Here is a 27,439-nt window from a genome sequence, read left to right as displayed (position 1 = left end):
TATCTATCTATCTATCTATCTATCTATCTATCTATCTATCTATCTATCTATCTATCTATCTATCTATCTATCTATCTATCCATCCATCCATCCATCCATCCATCCATCCATCCATCCATATCACTTGAGTAGCAGTGCAATATGGCTGTATATCAGTGCCTTAGCGTCCCACCAGTGCTGATATACAGCCATATCGCACTGCTGCGAGTGTGATATTGCATTTATACAACAGTTCAACGCCTCAATCGTGTATATAAATAAGAAAATCAAACACGAAGAGTCTACAAACCCCTTTTTATTAGGGACTACTTTCTTTCGCCATTCATTCACATCTGCAGCTGACGTCAGAACAGCAGAAGCCGTTACTAATTCACCAACGTCACTTTAGAGCTAGTGTTTGAATGACAATCTATAGCGTAATGTCTAAAGTGATGATAAAACAGCCGATTTTGCTCACACTTTAAGATTATAAGACTGAACGTGACATGAAATGCCATCCATCTACAGAGATATCTTCTTACAGTGTTACAGTCTACAGTATTTCTCAATTGCAATCGGGATTTCACAATAATTGACCTCGAAAATAGCAACGAATCCACTAACGTTACCAGACTGCTATTGTGTTTGCGATAAGGAAAAACGCTAAACACGTGCAGACTTTGCCTATTTCAATCTCCCAACACAACACACTTTTCGGATATGCGAGCAAATCGGTATAAATACAGCACTACAACATACAAGAGAGAGAGATCGACTTACAATAAAATATATTAAATAAATTAAAGTAGGCGAAGCAGTGGTGCAGTAGGTAGTGCTGTCGCCTCACAGCAAGAAGGTCACTGGTTCGAATCTCGGCTCAGTTGGTGTTTCTGTATGGAGTTTGCATGTTCTCCCTGCCTTTGCGTGGGTTTCCTCCGGGTGCTCCGGTTTCCCCCACAGTCCAAAGACATGCGGTACAGGTGAATTGGGTAGACTAAATTGTCCATAGTGTATGAGTGTGTGTGGATGTTTCCCAGAGATGGGTTGCAACTGGAAGGGCATCCGCTGCGTAAAAACGTGCTGGATAAGTTGGCGGTTCATTCCGCTGTGGCGACCCCTAATTAATAAAGGGACTAAGCCCACAAAAAAATGAATGAATGAATAAATGAAAGTAGCATAAAGGTTTTTGTTGTGATCTCTTTTTGTCATTATTTTTTTTTACAGTGTAAGTAAATCCATTGTAACTTGGAAATGTTAAGTTGACTTGATTTGTTTAATTATGCAACTTTTACTCGCTTTAAAAAAAAAATAAAGTCAACTAATCGCTTTTTAGAGTGTAGTTTCACGAGTCTCGCCAAATAAAACATGAAGAGAAAAGTGCAAATTGTCCTGATAAGCATGAAAAGTGTGATGCATATACCAGATATTATTCATTAGGGGAGCTTATCAAGACACACTCATGCACAGCAATCATGCAGGACTGAGTCACAATACAAACCATCAATAATGAAAGCAGATGAGGAAAAACTTCAGCTCTCCAATTGACAGGAAACAACCCAGCTGTCGCATATATATATATATATATATATATATATATATATATATATATATATATATATATGGTGTTTGATGTTGTGTTTTTAGGAATGTGTGCCATATGCATCAGAAGTTCATCCGTAAAAATCTGTCGGCGGTGCTTGGCCTAACAGATGCATAACCAAGAACACGAGACATTCACAACATTAAAAACTGGACTTTTAGATGACTCAGAGAGCGTTCACTCGTAACACATCTCATAACCTAATGCACACTTCACCAAAACATACTTAGAACATTTTGTTTTTCTTAGCCGTACTTCCTCTAAGTCACATAATAGCTTATTTAAGATGTTATCCGCTGAAAATCTTCTCTTCTAATGCAGCTTTTAGATTAAGCCGCCGTTTGAGACGTTGCATTTAGTTTGACGTCCATCACATAGGAACATTGGGAACCAGAAAGACACAATTGGGGCCAGAAAATAAACACATTTTCATGCATATCAGACTGTGGTGATGCTATTTCCACGCATGCATCTTCATCCCAACTTTACAAAAATGGATTCTGCACATCATGCTGATTACGTTTGGTAACAAATGCAGGCTCACACATTCACTACAGCATTCCATACGTATCTTCAGAGAATAAAAACAAGCATTACTGTTTATTACCAAGAACTAAACTCAGGAACTAGACACTGAGTAACTAAATAAGCAATGTATTTAATGGAGAATGCAATAAAATAGTACTTTATTTGAATGCACTATTAATTTTTTTAAAAGTTCAAAATTGGCTGATACAGTGGGGGAAATAAGTATTCAACACAGCACCATTTTTCTCAGAAAACATATTTCTGAAGGTGCTGTTGACTTGAAATTTTCACCAGATGTTGGTAACAACCAAAGAAACCCATACAGGCAAAGAAAACAAATCTAATTCGAGTACAAATAAAGTTATGTGTGATCAAATAAAATGACGCAGGAAAACGTATTGAACACATGAAGAAAGGAAGGTGTAGAAAGACATGGAAAGCCCAGACAGCAGCTGAAATCTCTCTGTAGTTTTTCAGCAACCCTCTGCCCTTCCTCAGTGTAAGGGCAGAGCCGAATATATATATTCGGCTCTGCCCTTACACTGAGAAAGGATGTTTGTGTGTGTGTACAGTTGAAGACTTATTAGCCCTTCCTGTTTATTTTTCACCCAATTTCTGTTTAACGGAGAGCAGATTTTTTCAGCACATTTCTAATGATAATAATTTTAATAACTCATTTCTAATAACTGATTTATTTTATCTTTGCCTTGATGACAGTAAATAATATTTTATTATACATTTTTCAAGACACTTCTATACAGCTTAAAGTGTCATTGTGTAACAATGGTTTGTTCTGTAGACTATCGGAAAAAATATAGCTTAAAGGGGCTGATAATTTTGATCTTGAAATGTTTTTTTTAAAAATGAACAACTGCTTTTATTCTAGTCGAAATAAAACAGAAAGTCTTCTGGACTTTCTCCAGAAGAAAAAACATTATCAGACATACTGGGAAAATTTTCTCAATCTGTTAAACATAATTAGGGAAATAAAATAATTAAAAAAGAAAAAATCAAAAGGGCTTATAATTTTGACTTCAACTTTACATGTCAGAATCTCATACCGGCCCATGCCTAATATATATATATATACAGTTGAAGTCAGAATTATTAGCCCCCCTGAATTATTAGCACCTCTGTTTATTTTTTTCCCGAATTTCTGTTCTGTTCTGGGAAGATTGTTTCAGCACATTTCTAAGCATAATAGTTTTAATAAATCATTTCTAATAACTGATTTATTTTATCTTTTCCATGATGACAGTAAATAATATTTTACTAGATATTTTTCAAGACACTTCTATACAGCTTAAAGTGACATTAAAAGGCTTCACTAGGTTAATAAGGTGAACTAGGCAGGTTAGGGTAATTAGTCAAGTTATTGTATAACGATGGTTTGTTCTGTAGATTATCGAAAAAAAAAATTTGCTTAAAGGGGCTAATAATTTTGTCCCAAAAATGTTTTTTTAAAAACGTAATAACTGCTTTTATTCTAGCCGAAATAAAACAAATAAGACTTTCTCCAGAAGAAAAAATATTATCAGACATACTGTGAAAATTTCCTTGCTAAAAATCATTTGGGAAATATTTAAAAAAGAAAATCAAAATAAAAAGGGGGCTAATAATTCTGAATTCAAACTGTATATATATATATATGTAAGTCTTTAAATGTCACTTGAAAAATATCTAGTATCTTAAAAAATACATTGTAAAATATTATTAACTGTCATCATGACAGCGATAAAATAAATCAGTTATTAGAAATTTGTTAAAACTATGCTGATAAAATATTTCTGTTAATAATAATAAGATTAAGAGTTATATATATATATATATATATATATATATATATATATATATATATATATATATATATATATATATATAATTATTATTTTTATCATTAACAGAAAGAAGATTTTATCAACACATTTCTATAGTTTAAAAAAAAAAAATTTTCTTAGCTACCTCACAACCTCTCCAATGCGGCGCCTCGCGATATTATCAAACAAGTCATATGGATCATATTTATTAACATTTGACAGTAACGGAGGAACGCCGTCATATGTAGCGAAGTAAGAGTACTGATTTTTCTCTAATAATTTACTTGAGTAAGAGTAAAAGTACAAATATATTAAATGTACTCAAAAAGTTCTTGTTATCCAATAATTTTACTCAAGTAAATGTAACAAAGTAAATGTAACTCGTTACTACTCACCTCTGGTTATATCGGTTTAGTCGTTTGGGCTGCAGTGACACGCAGTCAAATACTTTGACAAATAGATCAGCCACTTTTGACGCTCATAAACCATAAAGTCCTGGTGCTGCAGGAATTAGGAGGGGTTTGCGCCTTTAATAATCTACGACAGCTTGCGTTCATTGAACAGTAAGAATGATTAATAAAAACCTATGAAACAGTCCCTCAAAAGTCACGTCTCGTTTTGGGCTCAGGCGCGCTTTCCACTTACACTACAAGCGTACCGCAAGTGAACCGCATATATAATATTTGAATAAATAATAAGTAAACGAACATATAATATTTCTTAAGCTTTAGAGGAGTCAAACAGTGTACATGAAGCACCTCTCAGCAGTCCACTCTTTTGTCACCAAAACTGTGACGTGTGAGAATGAATGAAGACACAGCTGTTGAATGGGCTTGCAGGCCAGAGCAGAAGACGAGGTGATGTAATGACCTCAAGCCCCCGGCAATATTAGTTTTGGCACATTTCTCTGCCTGGCCCACAAAGTTCTTCATTCTCCAGGGATGTTCCTGTCGGTCAGTGAATCCCAGCTTATGAAGGTGTTATGGACAACACTCTACAGGCAACACCCACTGGAGAAATGATCATCTTGAGGCCTGATGCCAGTTCTACTAATAAAACCCTCTACTTCTCCCTCTCCTTACATGTCCTGGTGAAAATATCAGCGTGTACAAATTCTCTTTTGGTTGGAGGGGGAGGGGAAAATGCCATGTAGCCCTTCAAATTGAGATTTTATTATCAGTACAATTGAAGGGATATAAGAAATGTCCCTGAATACAGCAGCTACATGCAGCAACATGGCTGCAAAAACAAGCAAGGGGATCCACAAGCAATACAGGCTCATTGTGAAAATGTACCCCTGTATACATTTCTGGAGAGCGCAAATTATGTAGCCACACTGCAAAAAATGCTTTTCTTACTTAATTTTTTTGTCTTGTTTCTAGTCTAAATATCTACAAAATTCCTAAATCAAGAAGAATTTTCTAGATAAGCAGAGCATATTGTCTTGTTTTGAGAAATAATATGCTAATATTAAGTGAGTTTTCCTTAAAACAAGCAATATGAGATTACCGTGAGATTGCGTTGGGTAAAACATATGCTGGATAAGTTGGTGGTTCATTCCGCTGTGAATTAAAGGGACTAAAGGCGAAGGAAAATGAATGAATGAAAGTCATTGCACTTTCAAGTCATAAACGTCCATGTCCACTTTCAATAGAAGAATGAGGAAACATTTGGCCTTCCCTTTAGCTTTAGGGATTCCAGTTGGCACATGACAACGCTTTGATTTTGCAGCATCTATTATTTCACGTAGAGTGTTTTCAAAGCATTCTCGCAGTGGTAGTAGATCTGCTTCTATTTCTGTCTTTCCGCTGGTTTCATGACCACTCTGGCTCTGGATGTTTGATCAAACCCCCACAGCACGGCCATGCACTTCCTGAGGAAGAAAAAAGCCTGACACTTATCAAAGCCCTGCCACAGAACTCTCACCTGCTAGAGAAAGGCATAATTGCAGGATTGCGATGAGATGATATAAATGACCCTTGAGGAGATGGAAGAGAATAAGATGTGAACCCGGCATGCAGAGGTCCAATCCTCTGTAGCATCATTTAGCTGAATGATTATTGTTAAAAAGTAGAATCAATCACAGAGCTGGACTTATACTTATGCTGATACTCCAGTTTCATATGGAAATCATACTGGGATTTATTCACAGCAATTACATTTGTTAATTAAAACTAGTGTGTTTCAATGAATCTATCATTAGGTTAATATGTTATTTTAAAGGTTTTTATGGTTATCAGAACAGAAGCCCGATATGTGGTTCACCTGCTTCTGAATCTGAAGGCTTTAATTGATTCATACATGTAATCATGCATCTAATCAGCTGAGCATTTGCATACGATCTTTGATTGGTCCAGTACTTGCTGAGGATCCTCCAAATCAACGAGCAGATTCTCATTGGTATTCATGCATGGTATATACTGTATAGCATGGTATTCATGTTCATATATATTAATAAATATTTTTTTAAAGAACTAGAAAAATTAATTAAGTAATTGCATGAAAATTTACATTTGCTTAAACTAAACTTATGAGGATTTCATTTTATTCTGTGTGAGTTCTATAAGATTATTGAAATTTTTAATAGGTAAATGGTCATTTCGAAAAGCATTTATTATTATTATTATTTATGTTAAATATGGATAATAAATAATAATAATAATAATAATATATAGATACTATATAAAATATTGAAATATATAAATTTAAATAATTAAATAAATGCGGGCAGTGGCTATATATATACACACACATATATATATATATATATATATATATATATATATATATATATATATATATATATATATATATATATATATATATTTATTTATATACATATATATATATATATATATATATATATATATATATATATATATATATATATATATATATATATATATATATAGCTTGTCAGATCTATAAAAATGTATGTCTCTAGTGACATATTTTGTGATGATAGTCTTTTTTTTTTAAAGGAACCCTGGATATCAAGACTTGCATGCCATACATATATGCACTCACCGGCCACTTTATTAGGTACACCTTACTTGTCTGGACCCTTTTTGCCTTTAGTACTGCCTTAATCCTTCGTGGCATAGATTCAACAAGCTACTGGAAATATTCCTCAGAGATTTTGCTCCGTATTTTCATGATAGCATCACACAGTTGCTGCAGATTTGTCAGCTGCACATCCATGATGCCAATCCCCCGTTCCACCACATCCCAAAGCTACTCTTTTGGATTGAGAATGGTGACCGTGGAGGCCATTTGAGTACAGAAAACGTTTCTCCACCCGGTGTGGTCTTCTGCTGCTGTAGCCCATCCGCCTCAAGGTTGGCCGTGTTGTGTGTTCAGAGATGCTCTTCTGCAGACCTCGGTTGTAACGAGTGCTTATTTGAGTAACTGTTGCCTTTCTATCAGCTGGAACCAGTCTGGCCATTCTCCTCTGACCTCTGGTATCAACAAGGCATTTGCGCCCACAGAACTGCCGCTCACTGGATATTTCCTCTTTTTCAGGCCATTATCTGTAGACCCTAGAGATGGATGTGCATGAAAATCCCAGTAGATCAGCAGTTTATGAAATACTCAGTCCAGCCCGTCTGGCAGCAACAACCATGCCACGTCCAAAGTCACTTAAATCCCTTTTCTTCCCCATTCTGATGCTCGCTTTGAACTACAGCAGAATGTCTTGACCATGTCTACATGACTAAATGCATTGAGTTGCTACCATGTGATTGGCTGATTAGAAATTTGCATTAACGAGCAGGTGTACCTAATAAAGTGGCCGGTGAGTGTATTTACTGATTAGTCAGATGTATAAACATGCATGATAAATATCAACATTTTAAAAGATCACTACTCCGATATAATTCTATATAGATAAACCTTTACTTTCACAGACAGTCCTGTCATCTGTCTAGGTCCATTGTTTAAGTGTTTGCATCTGGTTTCTTTACGATGCAACACACTATGTAATCAATGTGGCTTTTTTTTTTCAATGACCTTTAAATTATTGATTTCATTAAGTTCCACTAAATATGCTAAACCGAATCAACAATAATCAGCTAATGTCACATGTCTGCTTATCTGTGATTTGAGATGTCAAGATGTGTTTGGTAATCCACAGATATTCATGTGTTATTCATGAGCCGCTCAAACCTATAGTTAGAATTTATTTTCTGCACAAACGCTTCCTAAACAAACTCATTTACAGCAGTGTAGTGTCAAAACAAACGCTCGCCGTGAGGTAAAACAGCACATAAATCAAGATGACAGAGAGAGTATTTGATGATATGGAAACTAGTGCTTTCAATCATGTTTCATTTTAGCTCATACACTTCTTCATGAGGATGTTTTGTAGACTTTTATTGAGAGTTTTCCTGTTCTCCGTGTGCTGGTCTGGGTTTCCCCTGTTATCGAAATCATGCAAATTAAGTTGTTAAAGGCATGAAATGATTCACAAATTAATTAAAGCATTGCACCTTTTAGTAGCAAAGCACTAATTAAAATGCACACGTAGCCACATTTCTGCTCAACTCAAGCTGAACATGACTGGAATCTCCAGGTTTTTTATTCATTTATTTCTGTCACCTGATGAAGTTTTTTTTTTGCCACTACAAAAACACTTTGGCTTTATAGGGATTTAAGTTAGGAATAAGGTACATCCAGGAGATTATAATCACAGAATAATGTCTGACAGGTTTATCAGCAACCCAACATGAAGCGGAGCACTGTTGTATAAGACTGGATGATTTTATTCTGCAAAAAAATTGTCCTGGATGTACTTCATCCAACTTATTATATGACTTCTTGCCACGAAACATAAACATTGGACCCAAAACATTGTTCTGAGCAGTAATAGCTAATCAACTCTTTAATTAAATCTTTAAGCTAATCAACTCTTTAATTAAAAGTCAAAAACACAAAGCTGACAGAATCTAAAACAGCTGATGGAGTATACACTAACCTGCACATTATTCAGACACAAGATGGCGCCAAACAGTCAAAAACACAAAGCTGACAGAATCTAAAACAGCTGATGGAGTATACACTAACCTGCACATTATTCAGACACAAGATGGCGCCAAACAGTCAAAAACAGCTAATGGAGTACACACTAACCTGCGCATTATTCAGACTCTAGATGGCGCCAAACAGCCAAAAACACAAAGTTGACAGAAACGAAAACAGCTGATGGAGTATACACTAACCTGCGCATTATTCAGACACTAGATGGCGCCAAACAGCCAAAAACACAAAGTTGACAGAAATGAAAACAGCTGATGGAGTATACACTAACCTGCGAATTATTCAGACACTAGATGGCGCCAAACAGCCAAAAACACAAAGTTGACAGAAATGAAAACAGCTGATGGAGTATACACTAACCTGCGCATCATTCAGACACTAGATGGCGCCAAACAGTCAAAAACGGCTGATGGAGTATACACTAACCTGCGCATTATTCAGAAACAAGATTGATAGCCTGGAATTCATAGATTTAGGTGGTGGGTTGGATTTTTTGACTACAGTACTGTCGTCTATTTAAGCTTGTTAGCTGAAAATTGTCCAAGTGAAGCAATAATTCACAAATTTAACCCGTGTACCTTTTTGTTTTTGCAGCAAAGAGCTAAATAAAGTGCTCGTGTGGTCATATTTCTGAAACATGACACTGGGTTACTTTTACATTTGACCTGAGGAGAAGAGGATCTGACTGAGCCTGTTTTTCTCAAGCTTTTTCCTTCTCCATATCTGTCACCTGATAAAGTTTGTGCTTTTTCCCACCGTTGCCTTTGGCTTGCTCTGGGGTTAAATGACAATTAACATTCAGTAATAATATCCGTTTCCCAGCAGTGGCACTATTAGATGACAGTGAAACTTGAACTCAGTTGAGCTGATATATGACAGTATTGTCTTCTGCTGTATAAATAAATCAAATTATTTTTATGTATGACAAATTTACATCGACATCTATTGAGCTGAAATGAGCCACTCAAGCTGAATAATGACTATATTTTAGAGCTGTTTTACTACAGAAGCTGAATCAGTCTTATGGGTTGCTTTTATCTCCTGTTTATTTCTGTGAAATAGCATTGGAAACTTTAATTAAATGCTAAATAAATTTCATTTTGCTGTGGAGACCCCTGATAAATAAGGGATTAAGCTGACAGAAAATTAATGATTGAATGTTTAGTTATACTTTTCTTATTTTAAAGGGCACCTATTTTACCCCTTTATAAAGATTTATTATTAATATTATGGTTATTCTGGGTTTGCCAGTTTAGGTTAATTTCAAAGCACAGTTCAGATTTGTTAATTATAATGTGTTAAATAGTGTCGTGTTGGGGGCGTGTACACCGTCGTCGTTTTAGGGGCGTGTTGCTTCACATGAAAATTAGTCACGACTTCCCGCCCAACTTAACAAGGGGGTGGAGCCAAGAGCTCCCCTACTATGTGTTTGGCACCAGACAGGCAGACAGAGAGAAGCAACATGAGTGAGAGGATCAGCATTCAGCCGTATATGTACGACCCGGACACACCAAGCAGAGGCGACTGTTGAGGAATCAATGTTCCTAATGTGCCAGAATATGTCAGAGTGGTAGTTACACGATTATTGTGTCTTTGTTTAGTTTTACAGCCGATATGTAAAGATGCATTTGTTATCCAAATAGGGATGCAACGATTAACCGGTTTCACTATTAATCGCGCTTTAATTCGTCACGGTTAATCAAACATAAAGGCTTCTCAACGCATTGTTTCTGCACGGATCAAAACTGCGACAACTAAACAAAGTTATGCCAGCTGTGTGCTAGTTTAAAGTTCCAAGCTTGTACACCGAGACTAATAACCACACACACTGGATTAATTTAACCACACACACTGGATTAATTTAACCACACACACTGGATTAATTTATCCACACACACTGGATTCATTTATCCACACACACTGGATTCATTTATCCACACACACTGGATTAACTTAACCACACACACTGGATTAATTTATCCACACACACTGGATTCATTTATCCACACACACTGGATTCATTTATCCACACACACTGGATTAACTTAACCACACACACTGGATTAATTTATCCACACACACTGGATTCATTTATCCACACACACTGGATTCATTTATCCACACACACTGGATTAACTTAACCACACACACTGGATTAATTTATCCACACACACTGGATTAACTTAACCACACACACTGGATTAATTTATCCACACACACTGGATTAATTTATCCACACACACTGGATTAACTTAACCACACACACTGGATTAACTTAACCACACACACACTGGATTAATTTATCCACACACACTGGATTAATTTATCCACACACACTGGATTAATTTATCCACACACACTGGATTAATTTATCCACACACACTGGATTAACTTAACCACACACACTGGATTAACTTATCCACACACACTGGATTAATTTATCCACACACACTGGATTAACTTAACCACACACACTGGATTAATTTATCCACACACACTGGATTAACTTAACCACACACACTGGATTAATTTATCCACACACACTGGATTAATTTATCCACACACACTGGATTAACTTAACCACACACACTGGATTAATTTATTCACACACACACTGGATTAACTTAACCACACACACTGGATTAATTTATCCACACACACTAGATTAACTTATCCACACACACTGGATTAACTTAACCACACACACTGGATTAACTTATCCACACACACTGGATTAATTTATCCACACACACTGGATTAACTTATCCACACACACTGGATTAACTTAACCACACACACTGGATTAACTTATCCACACACACTGGATTAATTTATCCACACACACTGGATTAACTTAACCACACACACTGGATTAATTTATCCACACACACTGGATTAACTTAACCACACACACTGGATTAATTTATTCACACACACTGGATTAACTTAACCACACACACTGGATTAATTTATCCACACACACTGGATTAACTTATCCACACACACTGGATTAACTTAACCACACACACTGGATTAATTTATCCACACACACTGGATTAATTTATCCACACACACTGGATTAATTTATCCACACACACTGGATTAATTTATCCACACACACTGGATTAATTTATCCACACACACTGGATTAATTTATCCACACACACTGGATTAATTTATCCACACACACTGGATTAATTTATCCACACACACTGGATTAATTTATCCACACACACTGGATTAACTCATCCACACACACTGGATTAACTTATCCACACACACAGTCTGTTATTTGGGTGTTTTCTGTAGCTTGACATTTGAAATATGTCGTGTATGTCTTTGATTTTGTACTAGACGCTCTTAAACACAACGCGTACCTACTCGAAATTCACCTGTTGTGCTTCACAGGTCAGGTAGACATGACCCAGGCCTCAACCCTAACCTAATTAGGTGGAGAAAACATCTTGTAAAACAGATTAGTGACATAATGGATGTGCTTGTTTGACCTTTACTTATCAGCAAAACCATCTGCTGCTGTCATAATACAATCTCCAGCCTACTCTCTGTAACTCGTGACATCGTCTCTGGAAGTTCTCCTGCTCTTATGGACCACAAAGGCCAATCATTTCATTATAAATTGCAGCGACAGCAAAATCCAAGCTGGTGTAAAAGTTTGAAAGGCTGTTTGTTCAGTCTCAGTGCTTGCATAGATTCTGGACTCTGCCTTTATAAGGGCAGTATTGGTCTTCTGTGTTTCAGCACATGCTCCCAAGGCCTTGCTCTTTAATTTTCTATACGCTTCTCAGAACTCAGATGCCCAGATCTCAGAATACTTTATTGTTGTTGTTATTATTATTATTTTGGTTATAGAAGCCACACGTTGTTGATGTTGTCGGTCCCAGTTTTAAGAGCAACAAATAATAACTTGACCTCTTGTTGATCATTAGGAGAAGGTCGATTTTTTTCAATGAATCATCTGTTGATCTGCATCCCAATTATCACCAATACTGCAGAAGACCTACTGGAACCAGCATGGAGCCAAAATTCTCATAGAAATCAGCCAAGTTTGGTGAAGGAGAAATCCTGGATTGGGGTTACATTCAGTATGGGGGCGTGCGAGAGATCTGCAGAGTGGATGATCAACATCAACAGCCTGAGGTATCAAGACATTTGTGCTGCCCATTACATTACAAACCACAGGAGAGGGACAATTCTCCAGCAGGATAGCGCTCCTGCTCATACTTCAGCCTCCACATCAAAGCTCCTGAAAGCCAAGAAGGTCAAGCTGTCAAGGATTGGCCAGCCCAGTCACCAGACATGAACATTATTGAGCATATCTGGGGTAAGATGAAGGAGGAGGCATTGAAGATCAATCCAAAGAATGTTGAGGAACTCTGGGAGTCCTGCAAGAACACTTTATTTGCCGATCCAAACATAAACAAAGTCATACCTTACAATCTTAATGAAATCATAGAAAATCAAGGCATGATCATATTCAATTGTGATCAAATAAGTGTAATCTAGAGGCCTTTGGATTTCATATAAGACACTTCTGATATCAAATGATCAACTAGAAGTCAAGATATTATTTGTTGTTCCTGAAACTTGAATAAGCGACAAGACGTTTGTCAGGTAGTGTATTTCAGCATATGTTATTGCAATAATAAATTTATAATATCTGTTCAAATGAAATTATCACTTTCAAAACTTGAAGATTCTGGCTGTGAAGTTGAAAGCTTAAGCTTCTGACTTGTTGCCTCTCAGTGACTCTGGAAGCAGTACTTGTTCATGAAGGCACCTCACAAAGCTAATTATAGACAGACATCGGAGACAGCAGAACAATATAATCATTTACACCAAAATACAGAGAGCCTCACTGATAACCAATAGAATATTTGCTTACTACAAATACTAAGTGCTTCCTAAAAAAGTGGAAACCATTGGTCAAAAATGGATATTCTTACACAAAATGACAAATAAGCAGCCCTTTGAGAGACACCTCAGCTGTCAGAAATGGAAAACTGTGGCAGGACTGGCAGATTGAAGGCAGTGAAGGATACATTTATGCTGCCTTCAAAATCCAGATGAAGGAACCTCCAGAGACAGAAAGTGAAGCAGAAATTGCATTCAGACTTGCCTTGATGCCTTGCTGCCTTGGAATGCTGCCTCTTAAGGGATTAATTTAAAGCTTTTGTATGCAGCCTCTGACCAATTTAACATCAGATTATTTCCATCAGTTGTTATCAATGATTTCATGAAGAAAGTTAAACATTAGCAGAAACTTTCCATTGCACACAAGGTCCCTTAAATCTCTTTTTAGATTTTAGATTCTTTAGAAGTGTTGGAATAGTTTAATCATCCATCAACATGAGTCTGCAGGAGTTCTGCAGGATGATGAAAGTCACAACTCCTGATTTCACACTCATTCACGCCCTCATTAAGCTACGTCTTTGTCTGTTGTGAATATGCGCCCTCTAGTGGCCTTTAAGTGTACCAAAAGTTGCTGCCCAGCTGATTTTTGTCAAGGCGTCTTTCTTTTCAGTTTGTTTTGCAGTTTGGAAAAACCATCACATGCGGACAGTGACCAACTACTTCATCGTGAACCTGTCCTTCGCAGACATCCTGGTCACCATCACGTGTCTTCCTGCAAGTCTTGTGGTGGACATCACCGAAACATGGTTCTTCGGACAGACCCTGTGCAAAATACTGCCTTACCTACAGGTAAAGAATCTACTTTGGCAAAAAGTTTCTCCGATTGTAACGAAGGCCAGCTAGCGAAGTGATATGCAGATAGATTTCACTCCTCTGAACTCTAAAGGTGCTCTAGCGGTAGACGCTAGAGGCCATGGTCTTGAGCCTCTTGTCAGAGCAACAGACTCTCATGCAAAGAATCACTGTTTCGATCCCAGCTTAGCAGTAGGATGCAGTAGGACTGGTGGGTTACATTAACTTAGAATCTGTTTCAAAAGAAAGTTTTGAATGGTTTATATTTGTGTATTGAGGCAGCTTTGGGGATCTTTCACGCCGATAGAGAAATGAATCGGAAGTCACACAGTTCTAATGCTGCGTTCACACCAGACGTGGAATGAATGTGGATGTCCACTAAATAGCGAATGTCCGCTAAAGTTCAGATTTTCGAACTCGAGTGATTTGTGTGAAACGAGTAACGCGCCAATCGCACCGCGCCATTCGCGCAATACGCGTCATACGTGCCAAGCAATTCACGCATATCGTGCCGCAGGATGTTCATTCGCACGTTTGCATTGACTTAACATGTAAATCATGCGCTTGACGTGCGTTCCGCGTCTGGTGTGAACGCAGCATAATTTAAGATACAGACCGATTACATTTTCCTTTTTTAGCTAATTTCACAGAACTGGCATTTAAAAATAATCTCATAAAGTTTTGTAGCCTTAATCCTCAAGTAAAGGTATTTAAATGACTATCAAAGTTGTTTTACTAAATTCGCTAGAAATGAACATTGCTTTTCTCAACTTCTCTCGTCACTTACTCTACATTCCGGGTATCCCGCGAAACGTTAATATCTTTGCTATTCAAATATAGTTGTAACATTGTATAAAAGCAATTAAAAAGGTTAGGATTGAACATAAAAAAAGTGACGAAGGATGATCATTTGTCAAAGGGAAGCTCTGTTTCAATCTAACAGGCCAGCCATCCTCCTGTCAGACTAGAGGCTGGTTTCCACCCACGCTTGTTGTTGTTCATTTATCCTTCTGCATGCTGTTTGTGTTGCTCTGCAATAACACTCTCGAAATGCTAGCTGGAAGTATGTTTTTATGTTGCTCTGTGTGGAGTGTTTAATTTTGTCTCAAAGTGTCAAGTAGCTAAAACTCGCTCGTTTCAGCAAACGTGCATCAAATTTAATCTTAAAATAAACACAAAAAAGTTTTCATCTGGAGTTCCTTCACGGCACTCTACAACTGTAAACAGTCGCTCCACTGGGCTCACGGCTCTCAGCACCACCCACGCTCGTCACTAACAAGCCGACCAATCACAGAGCTTGCGATAGGTGCCATTGTGACGTGTAGTTTCAATTTTTTTTAAAGGTGCGCTTTAGCGTCAGCTACCGGGAGGGCTATGCAACCGCAGGAAGGCTGCACCGGTCCCTACATGCTCAGCGCAAACAAGCTAATCAGATCGCTCCAGAAAGATTCAATACTAATATTGATGCCAAATCTCAATTTTAAAAGTTGTGTCACTGTGACTCATGTTGCAGGATTTGGTCACATTTGACCTTTTTTTTTGTTTCCCTAAAAATCAAATCTGATTACATTATTTTTTTTTTTTTAGCTGTAGACGGAAGTTATGAAGCTTCTAGAGACGACACCATGCTGCTTTAGTCTATTTTAAACAGCACAGGCTCATTGCAAATATATGCCTCATCCAACATTGTTGTGAAACAAAAAATACATTCCTCCGATTACATTTTCATTCATGTTTCAGATGACAAATCCACCAGAGGGTGCTGTTTACATTTTTTTTGTAAATCTGAAATGTTACTTAAGACTTAAGCGGACCTCGTCGTACAGATCAGCTAGCAAACCACTGAGCTAAACCTTTCTCTAAACCCAACCAATAGTGTTTTCAGAAACAGACATAACAGAAAAAGGCACTGCGAACACCTACTTTACCTTGATTTTACATTACTTTTATCTCTTTTGTGGAAGCGTGCTTCACTAAACTCAAACCTGAGCACTCTGCAGCACACACACCACACAAAGTAGGCTACGAGCAAAATGACCACACCAGAAAAGTGTCCATTCCCTAAACCCAACCGATAGTGTTTTCAGAAACAGACAGAAGTACACTGGGAACACATGGTTTACCTTGATTTTACATTACTTTTATCTCTCTTGTGGAAGCGTGCTTTACTGCACTCAAACCTGAGCACTTTGCAGCACAAACATCATACAAAGCGGGCTACGACCACACCAGAAATGTCCATATAGAGATAGATGGGTGACACAAACATATTCATTATTCATTCGTTAAGCTGTTTTGTGCTGTTTATTTGGTATTGTGCAAAGAACTGCATGAAAACAATCCTTAATTCTTCGATATTATGCCTCTGTAAATATCATTAGTGTGAAAAGGAATGAAAGTTGTTGTCACACTGCCCCCTAGTGTTCATTTTACTCTGAAACTAAAGATAATGTACTGTATATTTAATTCAGTTTTTGCAATTTCGCAAAAATGCACATTTTCCAATGAGCCTGCGTGTGTTACATCAAGAACACATTTTCTCAAACTTGTCCTGTAAACACCGAGTAAAGGACAGACTGTAATATCTCAGCTGTCACCATCTGAAAGCTACAAGTACCATTGTTTCTTCTCTATGCTCGGTTATCATCCCTCGTCGGTTCACTGAATATTAATGCGAGTTTTGAAGTTATGAAGACTGAAGGAGCAGCTGTGAGCCAAAGCCAAGTGTTGATATGAGCCTGAAGAAAGTCGCTCGTTTCTAATCACTTTCACGCATTTTGACTTTCACAGAGAGAGTGCTGCTTGATTGATTCCAATATAATGTAGGATGTTTGCATCTTACAAATGCGCGCCAGACACTTTGACTCAAACGTCTTCCAGTTGACGTTTAGAGCAAAGCCAGAACATCAAAGTAGTTCCTCATTTTTTATACAGATGTGATGCAAAAGCATTCAAACACATGCAATGTAAAGCGCTTCAAAGGCATGGCTGTCAGAAATTGGTCAATTTGCACAGAACACCCAGTGATAAAAAATGTCATCTGATTTGCTGATTTTAAATGGGGTTCGAGACTGCGTTTCTTGAGACCTCCTTAAGGCTACATCATTATTGTACCTTTAAGCTACCTTAGCAATGTAATGTGTTTCCCAACAATTTGTAAGTTAAGTATACCCTCTATAGTCGTTAAATATAGTTAAGTATATTTAAGTATACCCTCTTTAAGTCAAGCATAGTTAAGTATACCTTCTTTGAGTCGTTAAGTATACCCTCTTAAAATTGTTAAGTCTAGTCAAGTATACCCTCTTTAAGTCGTTAAGTGTAGTTAAGTATACCCTCTTTAAGCCGTTAAGTATTGTTAAGTATACCATCTTTAGGTTGTTAAATATAGTTAAGTATACCCTCTTTAAGTTAAGTACAGTTAAGTATACCCTCTAAGTCGTTAAGTGTACCCTCTTTCAGTTGGTGAGATTAGTTAAGTTTACCTTTAAGTCGTTAAGTGTAGTTAAGTTTATCCTCTTTAAGTCGTTAAGTATAGTTTTGTATATCCCGTTCATGGAGGTATAGTAAAGTATACCTTCTTCAAGTCGTTAAGTATAGTTAAGTATACCATTTTTAAGTCATTAAGGATAGTTAAGGATACCCTATTTAAGTCGTAGAAGTATAGTTAAGTACACATTCTTCAAGTCGTTAAGTATGGTTAAGTATACCCTCTTTAAGTTGTTTAGTATAGTTATGTATACCCTCTTTAAGTCGTTAAGTATACCCTCTTTAAATCGTTAAGTAGTTACGTATACCCTCTTTAAGTCGTTAAGTATAGTTAAGTTTACCCTCTTTAAGTCGTTAAGTATACCCTCTTTAAATCGTTAAGTAGTTACGTATACCCTCTTTAAGTCGTTAAGTATAGTTACGTATACCCTGTTTAAGTCGTTAAATATAGTTATGTATACCCTCTTTAAGTCGTTAAGTATAGTTACGTATACCCTGTTTAAGTCGTTAAATATAGTTATGTATACCCTCTTTAAGACGTTAAGTATACTCTCTTTAAATCGTTAAGTAGTTACGCATACCCTCTTTAAGTCGTTAAATATAGTTATGTATACCTTCTTTCAGTCGTTAAGTATAGTTAACATACCCTCTTTAAGTCAAAAAGTATAGTAAGTATACCCTCTTTAAGTCATTAAGTATAGTTAAGTATACCCTCTTTAAGTTGTTAAGTATAGTTACGTATACCCTCTTGAAGTCATTAAGTATAGTTAAGTATACCCTCTTGAAGTCATTAAGTATAGTTAAGTATACCCTCTTGAAGTCATCAAGTATAGTTAAGTATACCCTCTTGAAGTCATTAAGTATAGTTCACTATACAATCTAAAAGTCGTTGAGTATAGTTAAGTATATCCTCCTTCAGTTGTTAAGTATAGTTAATATACCCTCTTTAAGTCGTTAAATATAGTTATGTATACCCTCTTTAAGACGTTAAGTATACTCTCTTTAAATCGTTAAGTAGTTACGTATACCCTCTTTAAGTCGTTAAGTATAGTTAAGTAAGATGTATCTACAGCAGTATCTCAGCGTTAATATGTGTTTCCCAACACTTTTTTAGTTGAGTATACCCTCCTTAGTCATACTTTCGTAAAGTTGATCAGGATCACTCTTAGCTATATCTTATCACTGCTTTATCAATGATTAATCTGCTAGGGTTTGAAGGGAAGGGCAGGTTGCAGTTTTCCCGGATCCAGTGCATCTTATATGGTATTGTTTTGTATCGAGGTCAACATGAAGCGGCTTAAGTTTTGAAATCAGGACGATTCATATCAACAACTTTCAGTCAACTCTATTGTTTGGGAGGAATCAATCATTTTAAACTCGGTGCACTTTCACATTTCAACATTTTATTCACGTAGAGCTTTGTTGCACACTGCATAGAAGATGGTTTTCACAAACCCATAATAGAGGCTTTTAAAAAATATTATTTCAGCCAAACTAATCGTAAAAAATATAATGACAACAAGTCAAGGCCACAAAGATTTTTATGTCGATTTACCTTATTTTAGAAGAAAAAAGAAATATTAAAGGAGATACTGTGAACATGTCCTTAGTCTATTGAACATCACTTGTGAAATATTTATACATTTGAATAATTAAATATTAATAGTAAACTTAAATATTTAAGTTGAAGTTAGCTTTGTGAATTTTTTTCTAACATAATTTTTCCCCAACACTGGTTATTTCTCCACATATAACTCTTTAATTGTCCTCTCTATCTTTGCATGTGTGTTATCCTGCAGACCATCTCAGTGTCCGTATCGGTCCTGACACTGAGCTGCATTGCCCAGGACCGCTGGTATGCGATCTGCCACCCGCTAAAATTCAAAAGCACTGCTAAAAGAGCCCGCAAGAGCATCGTGCTGATCTGGCTGGTGTCCTGCATCATGATGATCCCCCAGGCCGTGGTGATGGAGAGCAGCAGCCTGATGCCGGAGCTCACCAACAAAACCAGCCTGTTCACCGTCTGTGATGAGCAGTGGCCAGGTGAGCATCTCCTGTCCACACAGGCCATTAAACATTTTAGACAGGCCATTTATTTCTGCTGTGTGAGCAGTGAGAGAGAAAGAGAGAGACAATCAGATTCAATTGCAACTCAAGCTTCTCTGTGCTGAAGTCATCTTCTTTCTGCAGATGGGTTTTAGATGTGTCGTTTTAAATAAAAAAAAAACTAGAGACTGAAGTCTAGAGACTAACTAATAGATTAGAAAAACAACTAATGGACTAGATAACGGACTAATAGACTAGATAAATAACTAATGGACTAGATAATGAACTAATAGACAAGATAATGAACTAATAGACATAACTAATAGTATAGATAAGTAACTAATAGACTAGAAAATGAACTAATAGAATAGATAAATACCTAATAGACTAATTAAGTAATAAACTTGATAAATAACTAACAGACCTAAATAATAGACTATATAATATGTTACAGATTAAATCAGCTCAGTTTACTGTTATGAGAATCAAGTCAGAATTATTCGCCTACCTATGAAAATCTTATTCTTTTTATAAATATTTCCTAAATGATGTTTATCAGACCAAGGACATTTATTATTATTATTATTATTATTACTACTATTTATTATTATTATTATTATTATTATTATTATTATTAATATTATTATTATTATTAATATTATTATTATTACTATTGTTACTATTATTACTATTATTATTACTATTATTGTTATTATTATTATTATTATTATTATTGCTATTATTATTATTGCTATTATTATTATTATTATTATTATTATTATTATTATTATTATTATCATTATTACTATTATTATTATTGTTATTATTATTATTACTATTTTTATTATTATTATTACTACTATTTTTATTATTATTACTATTATTATCATTATTACTATTATTATTATTATTATTACTATTATTATCATTATTACTATTATTATTATTGTTATTATTATTATTACTATTATTATTATTTTTATTATTATTATTATTACTATTATTATCATTATTACTATTATTATTATTGTTATTATTATTATTACTATGATTATTATTACTATGATGATGATTATTATTTATATCATAATAATCATAATAATTATTATTGTCATTATTTATATTAATAATATTATTATCAATAATATTATTATTATTATTAATATTTCCATTATTATTATTATATTATTATTATTATTACATTTTATGTAGAGTTAATTTATAACTAATTATGAATTCACTATTTTCCAATGCTTAAAACATTATTATTACATTATAAATTAATGATTTTATCAGTTTTCTAAACTCTGAATATAGTCAGAAGCAGCAATGGGGCCCAAAGGCACAGTTTTTTTTCCGGCATATACCATCTTGAACTGCACGTTATGAGAGTTAAAACGACTCAAACTCTTGTATGAATCCTGATATTTCTAGCGCTGTGCAGCATATTGGCTTTAAAGATTAAATCGGTCTTCATTGATCATTGCCATGCTGAGCTAAAGACACCATCACACAGATGAAAAGACTTCAGAGGCGGAGAGCGGCCCCCTGATGAGAGACGTGGGCCGACCCTCCTGATGAGCCTCACAAAGGGCCCCAGTGAGTCAGTTATCCTACACTGACAGCAGGGCCTGTAAGGTGGAGGTGGCAGAGGAAAGGGCCCGGAAATCATTATTGGGTCAAACATTAATCTCCAATGAGGAAAGGATTTGATGGATGAGAAGACGTTCATTATGGCACCGTTTTCCAATATGGAACACATAGATTATGACATCACCCATTCAGAATTCCATTGGAATGTTCGCTGTTATAGTTTAGGGTTGATTCTGAAATTGCCTACTACTAAGTACTGCAGTTGAATCATCGCACGTTCAAATTGAAAGCGGCGAGAGTGTTAAAGTAGCCAGAAGTCATTCATTTTCAATGAGAGCCGGCGGTGAGGAGCAGTGCGGTGCATCTGTGTGGGCCTCGAGGAGAGTTGAAATCAAGTCAGCTCTATGGTAATGAGCTATGACGTGGTTCGGCGGCTAGCAGTCAAAATGAAGAAGTCCACCGCTTGAGAGGAGTTCAGAGAACACAGACCTGTGAACTTTGATTCCGACCACAGTTGTTCCCAAGGGCTTGATTATTGTTTTCTATTATTTACAATGCTTTCTTACAGGATGTGGTAAATAAGTTACTGGCGAGTTACTGATGTGCATTAATGTTATAAATATTTATCTTTAAAAAAGCGGGAATCTCATGCGACAGTACAAAACTGAGGGTATAATTCACACAGGCTCACCACAACTGGACAGTAGAAGATTGGAAAAACGTTGCCTGCTCTGATGAGTCTCCATTTCTGCTGACACATTCAGATGCTCGGCTCACAATTTGCCCTCAACAACATGAAAGCATGGATCCATCCTGCCTTGTATCAGCGGTTCAGGTGGTGGTGTAATGGTGTGGAGGAGATTTTCTTGGCACACTTTGGGCTCATTAGTACCACTTGAGCCTTGTGTCAACGCCACAGCCTACCTGAGTATTGTTGTTGTCCATGTCCATCCCTTTATGAGCACAGTGTACTCATGTTCTGATGGCTACTTCCAGCAGGATAACACACCATGTCATAAAGCTCAATCATCTCAGACTGGTTTCTTGAACATGACAATGAGTTCACTGTACTCAAATGGCCTCCACAGTCACCAGAGCTCAATCCAATAGAGCAGCTTTGGTATGTGGTGGAACGGGAGATTGGCATCATGGATGTGCAGCCGACAAATCAGCAGCAACTGCGTGATGCTATCATGTCAATATGGAGCAAAAGGGGGTCCAACCCGGTACTAGTAAGGTGTACCTAATAAAGTGGCCGATGAGTGTATAAAAGTGCATAATTCTATACACCATAAAACATTATCATATGTCCCCGTAAACCATATTGACAAGTGTGTGTATGTGTGCTCATTACGTCAGGCAGCATATTACAGCGTATATGCATTAGATAAAGTTGACATAAGCCATTTTGACAAGTTTTGAAACATATTTCGACACATCAGAGATGCCCGATTTGATTTAAGCTCATCATATACGCTGCAGCGCTCTAAATATGAGATAAAAGTAAAATCAGTCTCTTTGGGGGCTGCAGACATTAAAAGTCCCTTAAAAGTGTCTTCTCAATAATTCTCACCCAAGATTTTGAAGTTCTGTCAGTTTTTTTTTCTTCTTGGCAGCGCTCTCCGTCGACCATAATGAATCAAATCTGTTGTAAAGCCGACAGTCTGACAGCCAAAGCAATTTTTGGCCCTTTGTGAAGCCGTGCCGCCAGCGCAGGTTGTGGGCTTGGATTTACCCACAGGTACCTGAACAAATCATCATACTCAGAGCCAATCACAATAAATAAAGTTTCACAGAATTCCTGGAGGGTCCGGTTGTCACATCCTGCTAAACTACAACTTTATAAAGTTCCCCCCAGAGCTACCGCACAATTACTGTGATGAAACCCGCGCTGTCAACCTAAACAGACTGAGACACATTGGAAGACACAGTTAATTATAATAATAATACATTTTATTTAAAGGCGCCTTTCTAGCAACTCAAGGACACCGTACAATCAACAAAAATAATAAAACAAGAGAAATAATAAAATATACACAGCAATAGTGCAAATAAAATTAAGTTTTTAAAGTCATCTTAAATAAGTGGGTTTTGAGTTTTGATTTGAACAATAAAAGTTGAAGTCAGAATGATTTGCCCTCCTGTGATTTCCATTCATTTTCTTGTTGGCTTAGTCCCTTTATTAATCCGGGGTCGCCACAGCGGAATGAACCGCCAACTTATGCAGCAAGTTTTTACGCAGCGGATGCCCTTCCAGCCACAACCCATCTCTGGGAAACCTGTGATTTCCAATATTTCACAAATTATGTTGAACAGATTCAGGAAATTTCCACAGTATTTACTTTAGTATTTTTTCTTCTGCAGAAAGTCTTATTTGTTTTTATTTTGGCTAGAATAAAAGCAGTTTTTAATTTATTTAAAATCAATATTATTAGCCCCACAGGTGAGGCAGTGGCGCAGTAGGTAGTGCTGTCGCCTCACTGCAAGAACGTCGCTGGGTCGCTGGTTCGAACTTCGGCTCAGTTGGTGTTTCTGTGTGGAGTTTGCATGTTCTCCCTGCCTTCGCGTGGGTTTCCTCCAGGTGCTCCGGTTTCCCCCACAGTCCAAAGACATGCGGTGCAGGTGAATTGGGTAGGCTAAATTGTCCGTAGTGTATAAGTGTGTGGATGTTTCCCAGAGATGGGTTACGGCTGGAAAGGCATCCGCTGCGTTAAAACTTGCCGGATAAGTTGGCGGTTCATTCTGCTGTGGCGACCCCGGATTAATAAGGGGACTAAGCTGAAAAAAAAAGAATGAATGAATGAATTATTCGCCGCCTTAAGCAATACTAGTTTTGGATTGTCTCCAGAACAAACCACTGTTATACAATGATTTGCCTAATTACACTATCTTTACCCTAATTACCCTAGTGAAGCCTTTAAATGTCTCTTTATGCTGAATACTAGTGTCTTGAAGAATATCTAGTCTAACATTATTTACTGTCATCATGGCAAAGAGAAAATAAATCAGTTAAATCTATTTAGTTTAGAAATGTGCTGAGAAACAGAAACAGGGGAGAATATATACAGGGGGGCTAATAATTCTGACTTCAGCCGTATTTGTTACTCTCCATGGGATGTTTGATCAAATGGGAAGACTGATAATAAGACATCTGAGTGCACTACACTGTTACTGCCTTCATGCAGACGCCAGATATAATAGTTCATGTGTCAAATTCAGCAACATCTTCTATTTTCAGTGATAATCTAAACTGTGACAATGGCGAGACGCTTCACAGCACATTTCTGTCTCCATTAAATTATGCTTTGTTATCATAATTTCTCATTTGCAGCTTTTTATGGAAATGAGACATTAGGTTGCATGAAAGAAAACATAAAATCAGGTTGCCATCCTCAAAAGTACCTGCAAAATCACACACCTTCCCTTGAGTTTTCGGCTTTCATTTTCACATGATTGGTTTTACTGCTGATTATGTATATCTGTATTATGCTATGGGATTAAATTAAGCTTATATAAGATGCTTTATGCAACAATTTTAGATGAAACTCTGGGAAAGCATCATTTACTCACTTTCATTTCACTCAAAACAAGTCGGCGCCAGTGCTGTAGTGGTTAGTGCATTGACACATGCACTCTGGTGCTCACGGCGACCCGAGTTCGAATCCCGCCTCGCGGTCCTATGCCGATTCTTCCCCTCTCTCTGCTCCCCATACTTTCCCGTCAATAATCTCTGAACTATACATTAAAAAAATGCTTTTTAAATTTCACAGAAAACACACACACACACACGTTTTTTTTTGTGAAAAATGGGTACATTACATAGACTTCCATTCATTTTATGCAGCCCAAACTGTAAATTATATTGCCCTCACCCCACCCCACCCCACCCCTAAACCCAACCATCACAGGAGTCAGTGTGCAGCTTTACTCTATGATTAAACTCGTCCTGTGGGATTTATAAGCATTTTGAGAAACAAGGACGTCACCAATGTCCTCATATTTCACCTGCTTTGTGTAATACTTGTGTCATACCCATGTCATTATACAGATTTGTGTCCTGATATGTCACAAAAACATGTACACACACACACACACACACACACACACACACTTGCACAGCTATCTGTATGGTGACTTTCCAAAGATGTAATCATTCATTTTCCTTTGGGTTAGTCTCCATTTCAGAGGTCGCCACAGCGGAATGAACCGCCAACTATTCCAGCATATGTTTTATGCAGCGGATGCCCTTCCAACCGCAAGCCAGTACTGAGAAACACCCATACAAACTCATTCACCCACACACACTCATGCACTACGGCCAATTTAGCCAATTCAATTCCCCTATAGTGCATGCGTTTGGACTGAACACGGGGAGAACATGCAAACTCCACGCAGAAATGCCAACTGACCCAGCTGGGACTCGAACCAGCTACCTTCTTTGCTATGAGGCAATGAAGCTGACAAATGAGCCACTGTGAGCCCCCGTTTAATTAGTTAGTTATTTCATTTACTAGCGTGAACTAATACCTGTCAGCATTCACTAACTAGTTCATCCATTCATTCATTTATTCATTCATTCATTCATTCATTCATTCATTCATTCATTCATTCATTCATTTTCTTTCCAGCTTAGTCCCTTTATTAATCAGGGGTCGCCACTGCGGAATGATACGCCAACTTATCCAGCATATGTTTTACGCAGTGGATGCTCTTCCAGCTGCAACCCAGTACTGGGAAACACCCATACACTCTTGCATTCACAGCCAATTTAGTTTATTCAATTATCCGGAGCACCCGGAGGAAACCCATGCCAACACGGTGTGAACATGCAAACTCCACACAGAAACGCCAACTGACCCGGCCGAGGCTCGAACCAGCGACCTTCTTAATGTGAGGTGAACGTGCTACCCACTGCGCCACTGTGATGCCTCTAACTATATTTAATATTAGTTAATAAACTATTCCCTTACTATAAAGGAATATGATCCAAATCTGCTCTCTGTGGCTGAGATTGACAATAATGTAACTCATATATAATAGACATGTCTGTGTAAAATGAAATGACTCTGCTTTCATATATCTAACCAATGGGTGTTATTAGATATAATATCATTTTGTAGAAGGCATATAAATCATAAGAATGAAATATTCAGTAATATCTGCCACTGGTACATTTCATTTATATAATGAAGGGTCAAGTCGAAATAATGGATTGGTCAATTGCGTTTCTCCTGTGCTAAAATACCCACCATGACTCCTTTCTATTTTAATTTTTCACGTTCAGCTGACTGATATTATTGTTTGATTCTCTCTTCTGCAGATGAAATCTATCCTAAAGTCTACCACACCTGCTTCTTCATCGTCACTTATTTCGCTCCACTGTGTTTGATGGTCCTGGCATACATTCAAATCTGCCATAAACTCTGGTGTCAACAGGTATGTAAGTATTCCTGACACGTATCGCGTACTGACATTGAAAATCACACATACTTCTTTGTAACCAGCCCCTCAGTGTTTGTTTGTGGGTGTTCACGAGGTGGGAACTGATTAGCGGGCTAATGAGTTCAGACGGAGAATTTCCCTTTGCTTTTGTTCCATACAGATCACTAAAAGAAATGAATGGACACTGACA

General features: G+C 37.0%; 2 protein-coding genes across 15 annotated transcripts in view; one reads left to right on the top strand and one right to left on the bottom strand.

Annotated features, from left to right (window-relative positions):
- The window catches only part of hmgcll1 (3-hydroxymethyl-3-methylglutaryl-CoA lyase like 1), a 245,051-nt gene that overhangs the window by 114,909 nt on the left and 102,703 nt on the right, over positions 1-27,439 (bottom strand). For 2 of the 14 annotated variants that reach the window (XR_012388664.1, XR_012388657.1), the window contains one exon: positions 19,551-20,222. The exons of 6 other annotated variants lie outside the window; for them this stretch is intronic. The gene's annotated coding sequence lies outside the window, so the exon portion shown is untranslated. Of the gene's footprint in view, positions 1-4,428; positions 5,798-8,108; positions 8,340-19,550; positions 20,223-25,377; positions 25,543-27,439 lie in introns of those variants that run through there. 6 more of the 14 variants (XR_012388658.1, XR_012388655.1, XR_012388665.1 and 3 more) reach the window with 6 other exon arrangements.
- The window catches only part of hcrtr2 (hypocretin (orexin) receptor 2), a 41,472-nt gene that overhangs the window by 3,395 nt on the left and 10,638 nt on the right, over positions 1-27,439 (top strand). Inside the window, exons 2-4 of the mRNA NM_001079868.1 lie at positions 14,501-14,679; positions 19,968-20,211; positions 27,128-27,243. Coding sequence (NP_001073337.1) covers positions 14,501-14,679; positions 19,968-20,211; positions 27,128-27,243 — 539 coding nt within the window. The remainder of the gene's footprint in view (positions 1-14,500; positions 14,680-19,967; positions 20,212-27,127; positions 27,244-27,439) is intronic.

Source organism: Danio rerio, chromosome 13, assembly GCF_049306965.1.
Source record: "Danio rerio strain Tuebingen ecotype United States chromosome 13, GRCz12tu, whole genome shotgun sequence".
NCBI lineage: Eukaryota > Metazoa > Chordata > Actinopteri > Cypriniformes > Danionidae > Danio > Danio rerio.
This window is presented reverse-complemented; position numbering and strand designations above follow the sequence as displayed.